Below are 17359 nucleotides of genomic sequence, written 5' to 3' on the forward strand. Positions count from 1 at the left end.
TCTACAAGTACAGCAATGGCTTCACCTTCCCCCTACCGCTGCAGCCTCCTCCAGCCCTAAATATCAGCACACAGTTCCATTTTTTAAACTCTGGCCTCCCTTGCATCCTTCCCTTTCTGCGCCTTTTGCTTCTGATGCCTTCATCCAGCTTGGGGGCCCAAACTTTGGGATGCTCGCCCTAAACCCCTCTGCCTGGCTATCTTTATCCTCCCTTTCAAATGTTGCCTCTTTGACCATGCTTTCAGTCACCTCCCTCAACACACTTCTACAGAGTGCTTTGGGGGTGTTTTATTACATTAAAGGGTTATATAACATAGAAACATAGAAAATAGGAGCAGGAGTAGGCCATTCGGCCCTTCGAGCCTGCTCCGCCATTCAATATGATCATGGCTGATCCTCCATCTCAATACCATATTCCCGCTCTCTCCCCATAAGTGCAAGTTGTTGTTGTGGTCGTTACGTGCTAAAATGTGAAGAGAGACCGAATGACCTACCAGTTGCCTCTCTCACTACACTTATGTCGGTGGGGGATCCAAGGCCCGAGTGGAGCAGTATGTAGCTGACGACTTTACGGTAAAGATATTCCAATTCATCGCGTGTCCTCGCACGACTATCTGTGATTTCTCTGCACACAGGGGCCAGCCTAGATTCCAAGACGCAGCGATGCTCAGCGAGGAATTCAGCTGTATGGTGAGGTGATGGAAACAGCACATTGCTAATTCATAAATCCATAAAACATACAAGTTATACAAACAAATAAGGTTTGGGAGTTTGTATGATCATTTTTCCTTGTTCTGTTAATTAACACAAGGAGAAAATACAGTCATTAATCTGAGATGAGTCTATCCCCTTGAATATTCAGGCTCAGTAATTTATTCCAGCCCATTTCCCTTAAGCTATCAATTCTCACCATTTAAACAAAAAAGGTGATTGATGAAAAGTCATTGAGCTGAATCATTAACCCTGTTTCTCTCTCCTGGTGCTGCCTGACCTGCTGAGTGTTTTTACAGCATTTTCTGTTTTTATTTCAGATTTACAGCATCTACAGTATTTCGCTTTTGTTTCAGCCATGGATTCCGGCAATTCAAGTTGAGACTCAACAGTGAACTCAGGAGCACAAATGATTATAAAATACTAAGTGCAGGATATCCACAAATGTATGATGGAAGAACTGAAGGGGCACAGAGGCTGAGAACATAAAGGGGAGGGGTGGCGTTAATCGTCAAATTCGCGAAACGAGACCGTGACCTGCCGCGCACGGGCCTGTTTCCAATTTTACCGCAGCGGATGTCGGAGTGTCCGAGTAGCCCGCTCTGGAGAGGTGGGTCCGTCATTAATGTTTAAATGAGGCTCCTTTCTTGCGATTTTGCCAACGATTTGAAATTAACGCCTCCTGTATGGGTTTCCCGGGGGTTCAGCAAACTCACCAGTGAAATGGAGGCAAGATTAAGCGGCACTTTCACGGGATGGTTAAAGGTCAGGAGGCCCGATCTGAATAAAGGCTCAGTGCTCATAGCTGCTTTCTCAGAAGCAGTTTGGTGAGAGTACTTGTTGTGAGAGAATTATTTGTACAGTTTGGAGGTGTTTACATAGAGAACCTCAGGACGGATGGCGCCATGGCTGCTTTTGATTGGACAATCAGCATCAGCAGCAGCTAGGGCGAGCTGTGGAGGGACCTGCAGGTGGACAACAGAGGGGCTGAGTTCGCGGGAGGCACTACCCACCTAACAGGGTCTACAGACAGAGTAACTGCCCTTGACATCAAGGCAGCATTTGACCGAGTGTGGCACCAAGGAGCCCTAGTAAAACTGAAGTCAATGGGAATCAGGGGGAAAACTCTCCAGTGGCTGGAGTCATACCTAACACAAAGGAAGATGGTAGTGGTTGTTGAAGGCCAATCATCTCAGCCCCAGGGCATGTGCTGCAGGAGTTCCTCAGGGCAGTGTCCTAGGCCCAACCATCTTCAGCTGCTTCATCAATGACCTTCCTCCATCATAAGTTCAGAAATGGGGATGTTCGCTGATGATTGTACAGTGTTCAGTTCCATTCGCAACCCCTCAGATAATGAAGCAGTCTGTGCCCGCATGCAGCAAGACCTGGACAACATCCAGGCTTGGGCTGATAAGTGGCCAGTAACATTCGCGCCAGACAAGTGCCAGGCAATGACCATCTCCAACAAGAGAAAATCTAACCACCTCCCCTTGACATTCAAAGGCATTACCATCATCGAATCCCCCACCATCAACATCCTGGGGGTCACCATTGACCAGAAACTTAACTGGACCAGCCACATAAATAATGTGGCTACAAGAGCAGGTCAGGGGCTGGGTATTCTGCGGCAAGTGACTCACCTCCTGACTCCCCAAAGCCTTTCCACCATCTACAAGGCACAAGTCAGGAGTGTGATGGAATACTCTCCACTTCCCTGGATGAGTGCAGCTCCAACAACACTCAAGAAGTTCGATGCCATCCAGGACAAAGCAGCCCGCTTGATTGGCACCCCATCCACCACCCTAAACATTCACTCCCTCCACCACCGGCGTACAGTGGCTGCAGTGTGTACCATCCACAGGATGCACTGCAGCAACTCGCCAAGGCTTCTTCGACAGCACCTCCCAAACCCACGACCTCTACCACCTAGAAGGACAAGGGCAGCAGGCACATGGGAACACCACCACCTGCACGTTCCCCTCCAAGTCACACACCATCCCGACTTGGAAATTTATCGCCGTTCCTTCATCGTCGCTGGGTCAAAATCCTGGAACTCCCTTCCTAACAGCACTGTGGGAGAATCTTCACCACACGGACTGCAGCGGTTCAAGAAGGCTGCTCACCACCACCTTCTCAAGGGCAATTAGGGATGGGCAATAAATGCTGGCCTTGCCAGCGACGCCCACATCCCATGAACAAATATTTTTAAAAATCCCCCCCTCAGATCCCGGCTCCGCGTTAATATCGGGGCCATTGTTCCAGAAAATTGTCCTGAATACATTCTGGAAATTCATTGCCTTTACTACTTGAGTTATTCTGCTTCTCCCATTCTATGTGAAAATTATAATCTCCCATTAACCACTTTCTGCTACATGCTTCCCTGATCTCCGTATATATACACATCTCCCCACTACATTACTGCTGTCAGGAGGTTTGTAGATGACTCTCACCAGAGTCTTGCATCCTTTAATGTTCTTTTAGATCTACCTCTTCTGTTTCCACTGCCTGATCACCCTTGCTGAAATCCTTTCTTTCCACTGCTGTAATTGTGTCTTTTATCAATATAGCTACTCCTCCTCTTTTCCCAATTTCCCTGTCCTTTCTAAAGATCCTATAGCCCGGAATATTTAGCGCCCAAGCTTGTAGCCAAGTCCCATTAATGGATACTACATTATATCCTTTAAGCTGAATTTGTGCTTCTAACTGGTGTGTTTTATTTCTTATGCTATGTGCATTTGTGTACATAACTCTTATTTGGGTAACTGCAATACTTTTTGTTGCTGATGCTCTGTACATTGCTACACAGGCAAACTTAATATAATCTTTATTTTTTTATCACTTATGCATCATTTTTAACAGGCATTTTATTATTATTTGCTATAACCTTTTCTGTTCCCGGAGTATTTATATTGGGGTAGAGTTTCCACTTTGGACACAATTGGGAAATTGCACCCAAAATGCGTTTGATATTGCACTGGTTAGGTTACAGTTCACGTTTCTGCTAAAATTAATTTGCATAATCATAAAATCTTCCATGAACCAGTGCGATCGGGGAGCATAATGGAACATAATTGTTTCTTTTTTTTTTCTTTCCATTAAAAAGTATTCCTTGATGTATTTAGGAGTGGTAACCTGGTGCAGTTTTATTAATACAGCTGAAAATGGGTTTATCACCAAAAATAAGCATTTTTAATAAAGAGTGTCCAGTCCTCCACCTGCAAGTAACTTGATTTAAAATCACTGAAAATGACTGAACCATATGCTGAACCATTTAATAGTTTTACTACACTAGTCAGTTTCTTAGTAAGTTAAATTTTTTTTGATATGAAAAACACTTTGAAACCGTGCCTACTAGTGCCTGTGCGCCTAAGAAAATGAGCGCAATTTGAAGAGCCTTCCCTAACTGGCAGAATCTCGCAAATTCGACCTGGGGGCGTGGCCAATTTTGTGGGCGGGGCCTGACCCGGGCGAATTGAATCTTAAACCAGCGTAAAAGATCGCGGAAAACATGAACGTGAGTAGTTTCGGGCGTAACTCACTTCGGTTTAAAATTCCCCGATCTTTTGCGTTGCTTCGGCTGATTCCGCCCAGGTTGTGCTGATATTACTGGCGGAAAGGAGCCGAAACTCTACCCCATTATCTTTATCTCTTTTTGTACTCTGACCTTTGTGCTTATCCCCAAGTTATTATTATTTACACCCAGACCCTCCCACCCCCTTTCGAGGTTTTGAAAATTATGAAGGGTTTTGATAGAGTGAACAAGGAAAGGCTATTTCCTCTGGTTAGGGAGTTATTAATAAGGGAACATCAGCAAGAGAGTGAGCAAAGAACTAGGGGGGGCATAGTCTCAGGATAAGGGGTCGGAAATTTAGGACTGAGATGAGGAGGAATTTCTTCATTCAGAGGGTCATGAATCTTTGGAATTCCACACCCCAGAGGGCTGTGGATGCTCAGTCGTTGAGTATATTCAAGACTGAGATCAATAGATTTTTGGACACTAAGAGAATCAAGTGATATGGGGATAGGGCGGGAAAGAGGAGTTGAGGTCAAAGATCAGCCGTGATCTTATTGAACGGCGGAGCAGGCTCGAGGGGCCGTATGGCCTATTCCTGATCCTATTTCTTATGTTTCTTAAAAGAAGTTAGAAGAAAATTCTTTATGCAGAGGGTTGTAGCAGTATGGAATACTTTCCCACAGTGAGTGAGACAGAGACCATTGCATTTTTTAAGGGAAGTCTGGGTAAAAATTTGAAGCAGAGGTGTTTACAGGGTATGGAGAAGAGACGGGGGGGGCACTGGGATTCATTTTGGATTGCTCCAGCACAGAACCAGCACAAAAATGATGGGCTGAATGGACTGCTTTTTGCTGTAAATCTCTATGGTTCCAAAGTCTGGTGATACCTTTCTCATGCCAGGTTTGGAACATCACTGCAGCAAATGCCTCAGGGAACTGGCCCATTCTGCCAGATTGAGGGAAGGACTGTTAGACCCTATGGGATTTTCAGGGAGGTACAGACATCTGTCCAGGCAGAGTGTTAATGGATCGGCATTTTCTTGGCATCTCTGAAGAACAGCCTGTATAAGGGGTTGTCTGAACCTGCCCAGGGTTGTGGAGAGCAGGCCCCATTCCAGGGCATAATTGTCTTGAGGAAGGGCCAATGGCTGGATACGTTGACTGCTGTTTTTCCATAAAAGTTGCTTGACCTGCTGAATGTTTCTTAGAGATGCAAGTGTTGAGCTCTCTGAGTAGCTGGACTGGGATTTTGACTGGGAGCTTCTGAAACAACTAAAGGAGATGGGGAGTACATTCCTTTTTAATCGTTTTTGCCCTTTGTAGGAGTGATATGACAGGTCAGCGTGTTTGTTGGCTACGTTTGGGAGAACCAAACTCACCGACGTAGAAAAAAAGCATTACAGGCCAAGGAAAAATTGTGCTGGAATTCTCTCCCTAAACCTCTCTGCCTCTCTCTCCTCCTTCATGACGCTCCTAAAACCTACTCTTTGACCAAGCTTTTGGTCACCTGTCCTAATATCCCCTTACGTGGTTCGGTGTCAAATTTTGCTTGATAATGTTCCTATGAAGAGCCCAGGGACATTTTACTACTTTAAAGGCGCTATATAAATGCAAGTTGTTGTTGTTGTATATCCATCGCAAGAATTTGCCACTGTTTTCCTCAAAAGGTAAATAGGAAAACTGACCTCTACTCGTGTAATTCATATCAAAGTAAACTTGCATCTTGATTGTATCAAGAGACGGCCGTTCTGTTTCAAGCAATCTGTCCACACAAGTCTAGAAAATAAATGTTTGTGAAGTCTTGTTAAGAAGTAACATTGAAAAAAAAGTGACATTGATTTGGGCCAAAAAATTGCAGGCTGCACCTGTAATTTCTCGATATGAGCTCCATACGGACGAGGAAAGATGCCAGGAGAATGCAGCGGAAAATTGACCCTATGGACTCAAAGTTAGTTACACTTTTCTCCAAATGATAGAAACTGTGAAATTCTTAAACTGGTAAAATATCTGGACTCGCAAGCATGGATTTTCCGGTGGGTGGTGCATAATTAGCATGTGCTAGTGTGCTGACCCTACCTGAATTTCTAGGGCCCGCCAAACTATAGCGAGCTCCTCATGTAAGGGGGGAGCCCATGTGTAAGGCCTTAATGGTGTGCGGCAATTTAAAGGGGCTGTTTATTTTTGTCATTCTACTGCGAACAGGAAGAAGATAATCTGGTAAAGCCGGTTTCTATCTCTGCTCACCACAGTATGACCCACTTTTCTGGTCGGCTAATAGTAATGTTATTGAAAGTAGTGCGCCAGAGAAGGGAGGGGCACTCTGGGACTGACTGCTGCTTAATCCCAAGAAGAGCCGCAGAGGATGAAAGGGAGGCGTTTACCTTGAAAGTGAATGCAATAGGCACTAATCAGCGGATTTGGCAGCAATACTGGAAGAGGTTTAGTGACCACCAGAGCAGCCAAGGTAAAATAGCCAACAATGACCTTATATTAATTCAGTGCACTAAGCATCAGTGGTGTACAGTTACCTCCCTTTCACACTGTCTTACATTATTTTGAATGCTTACCATGAATACCCAAGTGCAACAGGGTAACTTTTCACTAACAAGTCAAAGCATTCCTTCGCTCACATCCCTAAATTAATCCTTCTATTTAATGCAGCTAAGTGATGCAGATACATATATGCGCACCCACAATGGGCTGTGCGGCGACGTACAGTAATCCCTGCACATCATCCTCATAATCTGAATTTGTCACTTCTTGTACTCTGTTTGCAAGGGAAGATTTGAGCAAGCACTTCAATCGTCGTGGGCCTGGAGGATTAGAAAACGCTGCTTCCTGATTGCTCATTTAGATCAATGAAAAAGCAGCATTTTTGAACCAATCAGGAAACAGTCTGCAGACCCAAGAAGTTTAAAACACCTGAAACAGAAAAACTAGGGGGAGAATTTTAACCGAACCCGCCGAGCAGGAAACGGGCAGGTTCAGGTCAGCTGCCCATTCCACACCCTGCCCGATTTTACTCTCCATTGACTTCAACGTGCATGACCCGAACTTGCCCAATTCCCACCCGTTAAGTTAAAATTACCCCCTAGAAGTTGGACAGTACAAGAGGGTTTGACCATTCATTCCTCTCAATGACTTACACATGGTGTAGCACTTGAGTGTATATGACCCCTGGTGCTTTGCACTAATTGAATTCTCATAAGTTGTAACTCATGGGACTCCTTTATATTTTGCACACTTTGTAAAAAGGTTGCAGCAATTAAATTTCTCAAATAGTTGAGAGTCACATCAACACAGTTTGCCTTTTTTAAAAAAACTGTTAAAGATTGATGTATTTAAAATATTTTAACTCTCCCACTGGCATGGTTAGTAAAAACATTGCATTGTGTGGTACTGAACAAAATAAACAAGGCCTGCTCCATCCCTAGTGTGCATTCAGTTAGCTGAACTCAACAGAGGAAATAGTCGATATACTAAAATTGGCCTTACTGTGAGTCCCATTTATGGTGACTATCTAGTGACCTCTGCTGGAGCTGGAATATATATGTGAACAATGGGAAAGGGCATATTTGGGGGTCAGCTGTGATAGCTCCTATTGTTGAATAGACCATTTCCAGTCACTGCTTAAGCTCATGTGAAAAATGGTCACTTGAACGGTGTATGAAGCAGATGGGACAGTAACATAACATGAGTTACTACCTTTGGAGAGGACGGGAAAAGGAAGAAAACTGGAGTGGGCAAAATACTGATCCCTGTTTGTCTTCTCACAGGCAATGTTAGCACGTATCAATAGTTACCGTGATGAGCTTGTGAACATCAGTCTTTGTGAGGGTTCTATCCACATTGAACTCATATCTTGGATCCAGAACAACAGCTTTAACCTGTTTGAAAACAAATTCATCATATAACTTTAGGTTCTTTTCCATTCTGTGTCTTATTTACATCGTACAAGATTCCCCGATATATTAGCTTTTAAAGAGACAGCCGGCTACTTAGTAAAGTAATATAAAAGGTACATAACTTTGAAAAAAAAACACACTCACTGGGTTAAATTTTCATCTTCACTACTCCCAGCGCACAGCTTTGCCTGCCAGGAGTGCACATTAGGAATTCAGGAGCCTTGCCATAACATTCTTCGACAAATATACACAGTACTTTGACAAGGTACTGCATGGTAGGTTGTTACATAAGGTTAGATCTCACGGGATCCAAGGTGAGGTAGCCAATTGGATACAAAATTGGATAGACGGCAGAAGACAGAGGATGATTGTAGAGGGTTGTTTTTCAAACTGGAGGCCTGTGACCAGCGGTGTGCCTCAGGGATCGGTGCTGGGTCCGCTGTTATTTGTTATTTATATTAATAATTTGGATGAGAATTTAGGAGGCATGGTTAGTAAGTTTGCAGATGACACCAAAATTGGTGGCATTGTGGACAGTGAAGAAGGTTATCTAGGATTGCAACGGGATCTTGATAAATTGGGCCAGTGGGCCGATGAATGGCAGATGGAGTTTAATTTAGATAAATGTGAGGTGATGCATTTTGGTAGATCGAATCGGGCCAGGACCTACTCCATTAATGGTAGGGCGTTGGGGAGAGTTATAGAACAAAGAGATCTAGGAGTACAGGTTCATAGCTCCTTGAAAGTGGAGTCACAGGTGGATAGGGTGGTGAAGAAGGCATTCGGCATGCTTGGTTTCATTGGTCAGAACATTGAATACAGGAGTTGGGATGTCTTGTTGAAGTTGTACAAGACATTAGTAAGGCCACACTTGGAATACTGTGTACAGTTCTGGTCACCCTATTATAGAAAGGATATTATTAAACTAGAAAGAGTGCAGAAAAGATTTACTAGGATGCTACTGGGACTTGATGGTTTGACTTATAGGGAGAGGTTGGATAGGCTGAGACTTTTTTCCCTGGAGAGTAGGAGGTTTCGGGGTGATCTTATAGAAGTCTATAAAATAATGAGGGGCATAGATAAGGTAGATAGTCAAAATCTTTTCCCAAAGGTAGGGGAGTCTATAACAAGGGGGCATAGATTTAAGGTGAGAGGGGAGAGATACAAAAGGGTCCAGAGGGGCAATTTTTTCACTCAAAGGGTGGTGAGTGTCTGGAACGAGCTGCCAGAGGCAGTAGTAGAGGCGGGTACAGTTTTGTCTTTTAAAAAGCATTTGGACAGTTACATGGGTAAGATGGGTATAGAGGGATATGGGCCAAGTGCAGGCAATTGGGACTAACTTAGTGGTATAAACTGGGCGACATGGACATGTTGGGCCGAAGGGCCTGTTTCCATGTTGTAAACTTCTATGATTCTATGATTCTACTTGGTTTTAAAATTACAAATACAGCTCTCTAAGACGGCTCAGTGATAAATGCAATACCTGGTCACAGAGACACGGAAGGTCCTAGTTTCAATCCGCAAAAGTGATTGCTGAGCACAACAATTAATCTCAGTCTTCCCTCTACGAACGGGTGGGGTTGGAAATCAGGCAGAGTTCTCACTTCTCTTCACTATCCAGTGCCCACTATTGGAATGTGTACAAGTGAGGACAAGATCTGGCTCACAGATTTAGTGGCAGGTGGAAAATTCAGGCGCGGGAGTTTGTCATTTTCCTTACGCCTCTGTAAAGTGCCTTTGGATATTTTTCTACATTAAAAGGTCTTATATGAATGCAAGTCATTGTTGCTCAATTTGCTGCCTGCCACATTTTGTGCCAGTTGATTGGGGGGGGGAGAGGAGGGGAGGGAGTTCAGAAATAAGGCTGTGCTACCAGCATACAACAGCCTCACTAATATATCAATGAACATACGAAAAATGACAGACAGGAAAAGGCCTACTGGTCCATCCATCCTATCCCACACAGTACATACATTCCCCTCCTAGGAACCCACGTAATCTCCTGGCAGAGGCGTAAAACCAGATAAAAACCCATCTGGAGAATTCCTATCCAACCCCCTTTAAGCTACCGAAAATGGTCCTTGAGAACCATTTAAATTAATTAAAACCTGTTTGCCCCAAGTCAAATCTTGCAATTTCCTGCAAGGCTCACCCACAGCACGCTCCTCGCTCATAAATTGAGCACACAGGAGTCCTAGGACCTGGCCTGCTCAAGCAGGCTTCATAAAGGGAAATTGCAGTTTGAGTTGTTGGTAAAAGTCTTTGATTTATTTTGCATTAATGATAATCTGGTGAATTTTGATCCATGCATTAGTTGCTTTTGCTGTTTAGTTTGCCACTTACACGTTTTTGGTTCCTTTCCTGTCGTAATTTTCCTTCATTACTCTTGATTGCAGCTGTCATTTAAATCAAACCATGCAGAGTGTTGAGATAGGGAATTTCTTTGGAGGTTCCAAACATGCTGCATGATTTTGACGAGGACGAGAAGGACATGAAGAGCCAACAAATGTAGGTACAGCGAGCTGGAGCATTTTTGCAACACTTCTAATTACTGTGGAGCATGTGTTAATGGACCCTTCCATGCATACATGGATATATTGGTGAAGACCTGCCTGCACCACATGCTGGTTGTCAAGAGTTGTGCCATCTGCTGCAGGATGACTTGCATACACTTAGAACATGGACTACTATTGCTATAGAAATTAAGGTTACGACAGTATGAAGTTTCCAAGCTACTGAATCCTTCCAATCCACTCCAGAGAACATCTGCCACGTCAGGCACTCTGGGGTGCATACAAGTGACAAATGCTAGGTTTACAAGGGGCAACAACTTCATCACTTTCCCTGTGGAATGGAGTAATTAGTTGGACAGGATACCTACATTATGCAGCAGTCCACGATGCAGAAGAAACCAGGGCTATCCTCTGCCAACCCCACTGAGAAATCCCTGAACAGCAGAGGAGAGTCTCTGTCTGTTGTTCAATGTGCACAACCTCCATCTCCAAGAAAAGTGTAAGTGCAGCTTTGGTACAATCGTTTGCAACCCGGAATGCAGGATCTGGGTGACTATATTAACTAGTTGGCGCTCTCCCTCCATGCGGTCCACCTGGGCTTTTACTGGAGGACTACCATCCTCCAACTCGTCAGCATCGAAAGGAACAGTTTTGCCCACATTCTCCTTTGGGCCACTCTGACCAATTACTCAGCTATTCTGCCACCATTCCAACCTCTCGTTAATTTTCAGACCCCCCCCACCACCTGTGTCCAAGCCCCCTAGACATGTTTTGTCACATGTTGGGGGCCACTAGTGTTGCAAAATATGTTCAGCCCAGCCTTCTGAGGGACAATACAGGAAGGTCATTTATTTTCACTTTTCACTTTAAGACGTACTGGTGCGTGAGTATACTAACATAACATACCATGGATTGACGGGACAGAGATTGTCACACAGTAAGTTTGACTCTTCCTTGGGCCTTCATGTGAGAGGGGGAGGGCGAGAGAGGGCGCGGGGAGAGCACGAGACGGGGCGAGACGGGGCGGAGAGAGCGAGAGCGGGACGGGGCGGAGAGAGCGAGAGCGGGACGGGGCGGAGAGAGCGAGAGCGGGACGGGGCGGAGAGAGCGAGAGCGGGACGGGGCGGAGAGAGCGAGAGCGGGACGGGGCGGAGAGAGACGGGCTGGAGGAGAGACGGGCTGGAGGAGAGAGAGAGAATGAGGGGGTAGAGGAGAGAGAGGGGGTGAAGGAGGGGTGGAGGGGAGAGAGGGGGTGGGGTAATGTGGACCATTTTTATGCATCTCCTAGGGCTGGTTCTAAAGTAGCCTTGGGAAACAACCCACTCTCTCTCTCTAAGTGAGGGACAATAAAAATGTGAAAAAAAGAGCCAATTCTTAACACTACAGGCTACAATGTTTTAAATTATTTCCCATCTGATAATAAATATTTACAATTACACAGATGACACACCATCTGTCTCCTAACCAGATGGCTGTTGATTTAAATCCCTGGGATGTCTATCACTCGAGGCTGTCTGCCATTGTTGGGAACAATCCTTCACCATCTTGTTTGAAACACTATAAGTGAGATAGGGAAAAACTAATAGTCACACTTCTCTGATTCAAGAGCACCTCCTAATCAACAGCAGTACCAATAGAAGTTTAAGAGTAGCATGCAGCACAGCATTCTGCTTTTCTGCTTAGCAAGGCCATATAGTTGTCCAGAGTTAAAGGAAAAAGAATTAAAAATAAGAAAGCTGTGTATCAAATGTTAACTATACCTTAGCATAGTTAAAAGGAAAGGTATTGTCCCAGATATTCATAAATAAATAACTTGCATTATTTGGCACTACCAGTCATTTAGGTGTGAACATTTTGGCACAGAACAGGTTTACAGCTTTTATATATACTGAAACTCAATATAAATGGAACATGGGAACAGGAGTAGGCCATTCAGCCCCTTGAGCCTGTTTTGCCATTCAATTAGATCATGGCTGATCTGTACCTCAACTCCATTTATCCGCCTTTAATATTCACTTAATGCCCTTACCTGACAAAAATCTATCAATCTCAGTCTTGAACATTTCAATTGACTCAGCATCTACAGCCTTTTGGAGGGGTGGGGGGGGGGGGGAAAAGAGTTCCAGATTTCTATTACCCTTTGATTGAAAAAGTGCTTCCTGATTTCACTCCTGAATTGTAAACAATTTTACAACACCAAGTTATAGTCCAGCAATTTTATTTTAAATTCACAAGCTTTCGGAGGCTTCCTCCTTCGTCAGCTGAACGATCGTTTTTTCACATCGTTCACCTGACGAAGGAGGAAGCCTCCGAAAGCTTGTGAATTTAAAATAAAATTGCTGGACTATAACTTGGTGTTGTAAAATTGTTTACAATTGTCAACCCCAGTCCATCACCGGCATCTCCACATCATCATTCCTGAATGGCCTAGCTCTAATTTTAAGATTATGCCCTCTTGTTCTGGATTCTCTCACCGGAGGAAATAGTTTCTCTGTATCTACTCTATTGTATCCTTTTGTAATTTTAAACTCCTCGATTAGATCGCTCCTCAACTTTTATATTCAAGGGAACGCAGGCCAAGTTTATGCAACCTGTCCTCATAATATAACCCCTTAAGCTCTGGTATCATCCTGGTGAATCTGCGCTGTACCCCTTTCAAAGGCAAATACTTCAATGGCAGTTACCTTTAGCTTTCCCAGTACAGAACTTTGCAAGCCAGGAGCACATGTCGGGAATTTCGATGTGCGTCCTCTACGACTTTCTGTCCACTAAAGTTGCCCAGTTTCCCAACATGCACTCCTGGTGCACAAAGCTCTGCACTGGGAGCACTAAAGACAAAAGTTTACTATTTATGGAGTTTAGCCAGAACATAGTAGTGACAAATACTGAAGCATCTTTGGATGCAAATTTTAAAATTCAACCCAACACACATGTAGCAGGCAATAATGTGGCTCAAGTGATGTGCCATTGGCACTGTGCAGGTGCTATACACACTTGTACACAAACGGGCTGGCCTCACCAGATAAAGCGAGGTAAGGATACGTGCATAATTTACGGTGCTCTGGGTGTCTCTCATGATGCACAGGGACTACCAGGGCTACATGGTCAGGCACTATCAGCTGTTGGCAGGCTGCTGTGCACCTTTCTGGCATTGGGAAGAGTGCTAGGAATGGGGAAAGAATGCTAAGGTGTGGGTGGGGAGAGCAACGCACTTATATATCTGATCTTATAAAATATTTTATTGTGACCTCCCCTTCAATGCCTGTTCCAAATCAATGGAGTGTTTATGGGGTGACCGTCTCACTTTATTGCAACTCAGGGGCTGAATGAGTCCAGCACTCAACTTGAACACTATGGGGTAGAGTTTCCGCTTTGGGTGTAATCGGGAAATTGCGCTCAAAATTGTGCTGGTTCAAGTTTCCACTAAAATTCATTTGTATAATCACAAACGTGAAATCTTCAATGAACCAGTGCAATCAGACAGTCTAATAGAACTTGTTTCTTTTTTTCTTTCCATTAAAAGTATTCCTTGATGTGTTTAAGAGTGGTGCTGTTTTATTAATATAGCTGAAATGGGTTTATCAGCAAAAATAAGCATTTTTAATAAGAGTGTCCAGTCCTCCACCTGTAAGTAACTTGATTTAAAATCACTGAAAATGACTTAAAAAACTATACTGAACTATTTAATAGTTTCATTGGTGTACATTAGTCAGTTTCTTAGTAAATTAAATATTTTTTTATATGAGAAAGCTTTTAAATTGTGCCTCCTACTGCCTGTGCGCCTAAGAAAATGAGCGTAATTTGAAGATCCTTCACGAACCAGCGCAATCGGCAGAATCTCGCAATGTTGACCTGGGGGTGTGGCCAGTTTTGTGGGCAGGGCCTGATCGGGGCGAATTGAATCTTAAACCAGCGTAAAAGATCGCGGAAAACACCAACGTAAATGGTTTTGGGTGTAACTCACTCACGTTTAACATTCCCCGATCTTTTGAGTTGCTTCGGCCGATTCCGCCCGGATTGTGCTGATATTACTGGCGGAAAGGAGCGGAAACTACCCAAGGCTCTCGGCCCCATTTGCGCTCACCGCCCACATTGGGCGCACTGGGTGCATCAAGCAAGTTGTGAGCCTCAAGACCCTTTGCCTGATTTTATGGGCAATGGGAGCCCGCCATCGGCTCCATAATTATTCTCCACACCCAATATTACAATACGCGCTCCCAGAATGTGATACTTTGCGCCAGGTGTGAAAAGGCAGATTTAAGTTTAATTTGTTGTTGCAAAATATAAACAAAACTTGCTACAATGAAGACTAATTCAATATGGATGAAAAACACACAGAGTGTAACAGCTCATCCGAATGTGATGGCCAATCTCGCTACCACTCACCATGAATGCTACAAGTGTCTCCGAGATGGAGTGTCCCCTATCAGCGCACTCCTGGGCTATTTCCCGAATTATATTCTTAATAACACATTCAGCCTGTGTGTATGACATCCTGCAGCTTAAGAAAAGACAAAAGGGTAGAAATTGAAACATTATTATAATAATAAGGACAGACACATAATTGTAGATATCAGCCCAGCTGATGTCCAGCCTTTTAGTACCTGGTTTTATAAACTGACACTCGCTACCACTTCATTAAGTTCACAATTTTCCGAAGCCTGGGCCGTTTAAACGAAGTTTTCCAGTTTTCCTGTTTTCCCCTCTCTCTGTGTTTCCCCCAGGTCCGCGTCCCCGTGTTGTTCAATGTAGCTGTTCGGTTCCCTTGGAGATAAACACCGACCGACGACCCTGATTGGACGCCGTAAATTCTCCTGGCGTTCTTCCGCACCACGAAATGAAAGTTTCCATTTAGAAATGGCGCAAATAATCACATCATCCCCTTTTGTGCAGTTGGTTGTTTTCTATTCTCGACACTGCAGTTGATGGTATACAGAGGAAATGAAATGAAATTAACGTATACGAAATAAATGTCTACTAAGCACCAATGATGCAATCCTGGCAAAGTGTAGGTCACCATGGCTGGCTGGTAGCCTGCGGTGCTCTGAACTGACTGCCCACAATTTTTAAGGATCAGTTAATTCAAATAATAAGCCTGGAGATCCCAACATAGCTTTGAGCCGGGAGCTAGCTTAATGGGTGAGTGCGTATGCAAAATCTGTCTTGCGGATCAAATTTAAAGGGACCCAGCCATTTAAAAGTAAATGGCTACAGATGGGGGAGCCAACACTGCAGTGAACTGACTGCCCTCAATTTTTTGTGGTTAGCTCGTTTGAACAATGATTCATATCTGACTGTTTTTGGCCTTATGCAGAGACCAAGTGCAATGGGGGATGGGAGAATCTGGGTGGCAGGTCCAAATTGCAGGGATGTGCACAGTTAAAGGTAAGTGGGAAAGACACCATTCAGCCTTTCTTAAGCTTCGAAATTAATTTGATATTTGTTAGATTTGATGGGGGAGGGTGAGAAGTGAAAAGAAACCAATGTGGGTTTGGGCACTGCACTTTAGGAAGGATGTGAAGGCCTTAGAGAGGGTGCAGAAGCGATTAACTAGAATGGTTCCAGGGATGAAGGACTTCAGTTGCGTGGATAGAATGGAGAAGCTGGGGTTGTTCTCCTTTGGAGCAGAGAAGGTTGAGAGAAGATTTGATAGAGGTATTCAAAATCATGAGCGGTGTAGACAGAGAGAAACTGTTCCCATTGGTGGAAGGGTCGAGAACAAGAGCACACAGATTTAAGTTGATTGGTGAAAGAACCAAAGGCGACATGAGGAAAATCTTTTTTTACGCAGCAAGTGGTTGTGATCTGGAATGCGCTGCCTGAACGGGTGGTGGAGGCAGATTCAATCATGGCTTTCAAAAGGGAATTGGATAAGTACTTGAAGGGAAAAAATTTGCAGGGCTACAGGGAAAGGGCGAGGGGGTGGGACTAGCTGGATTGCTCTTGCGGAGAGCTGACACGAGCTCGAATGGCCTCCTTCTGTGCTGTAACCATTCTATGATTCGATTCTATGATGTGGAGGCACGAGAAATAGCTTTCATTATGTAGCATGATTTGCATCCTCAAGAGGTCCTAAATTACTTTTGTTGTGGATGTTGTGATGTAGGCAAACTGGCACCCATTTTTCACACTGCAGGGTGCCACAAATAGCAATGAGATAAATGTGCAGTAGGACGGAAAAATACATCTACTCTAACATGCTAAGCAGCTCCAGCAGGATCTGTGGACGTGCATATTTGCATGCTATGTTTCAGGACTTTTCTTCACGGTCCTTCATGATTTTCTTAGGAAAGGATTTTAGAATTGACTTAAGTTTGAGTGCTTTGTTCTAAAACAAAGTGAATTTGCACAGGTTTAACAAAAGGTCACAACTGCAGACATTCAAGAGGAGTATTAAAACAAGACCAGCCAGTTTGTGGAAAGTCACAGCCCAGTTTATTTCACACTTATTAACCCTCAGGGGTTAATTGTCTTATCCCAAGCTCATTAGCCAGAATGACTAGGGGTGTTAAGTAATCCATTATCTTATCTCAGAAGCCCAAGAAATATTCACATCCATTGTGATAAGGATGATTCTATTCTGGGGTCAGATAATAAAAAGGCAATAAACATGTTTGGGAGTGGTCAAGTATTGAACGAGACTGAGGTGTAGGCCTGGAAGCAGGAAGTCAATTTTTTTAAATATACAATTTGAAGTTGTCCAGAATGAAAAGTAAG

General features: G+C 44.0%; 1 protein-coding gene across 2 annotated transcripts in view; it reads right to left on the reverse strand.

Moving 5' to 3' along the window:
- Positions 1-15567, reverse strand: part of cfap206 (cilia and flagella associated protein 206) — a 39074-nt gene extending 23507 nt beyond the window's left edge. The window contains exons 1-5 of one of the 2 annotated variants that reach the window (XM_067984908.1): positions 15247-15567; positions 15029-15137; positions 8028-8111; positions 5910-6000; positions 495-683 (exon numbers count right to left, since the gene is read on the reverse strand). In XM_067984908.1, coding sequence (XP_067841009.1) covers positions 495-683; positions 5910-6000; positions 8028-8111; positions 15029-15136 — 472 coding nt within the window. In that variant the 5' untranslated portion in view covers position 15137; positions 15247-15567. Of the gene's footprint in view, positions 1-494; positions 684-5909; positions 6001-8027; positions 8112-15028; positions 15144-15246 lie in introns of both variants that reach the window. The other variant, XM_067984907.1, reaches the window with a different exon arrangement.
- Positions 15568-17359: the final 1792 nt, after the last annotated feature.

The sequence above is a fragment of the Heptranchias perlo genome, chromosome 5, assembly GCF_035084215.1.
Source record: "Heptranchias perlo isolate sHepPer1 chromosome 5, sHepPer1.hap1, whole genome shotgun sequence".
Classification (NCBI taxonomy): domain Eukaryota; kingdom Metazoa; phylum Chordata; class Chondrichthyes; order Hexanchiformes; family Hexanchidae; genus Heptranchias; species Heptranchias perlo.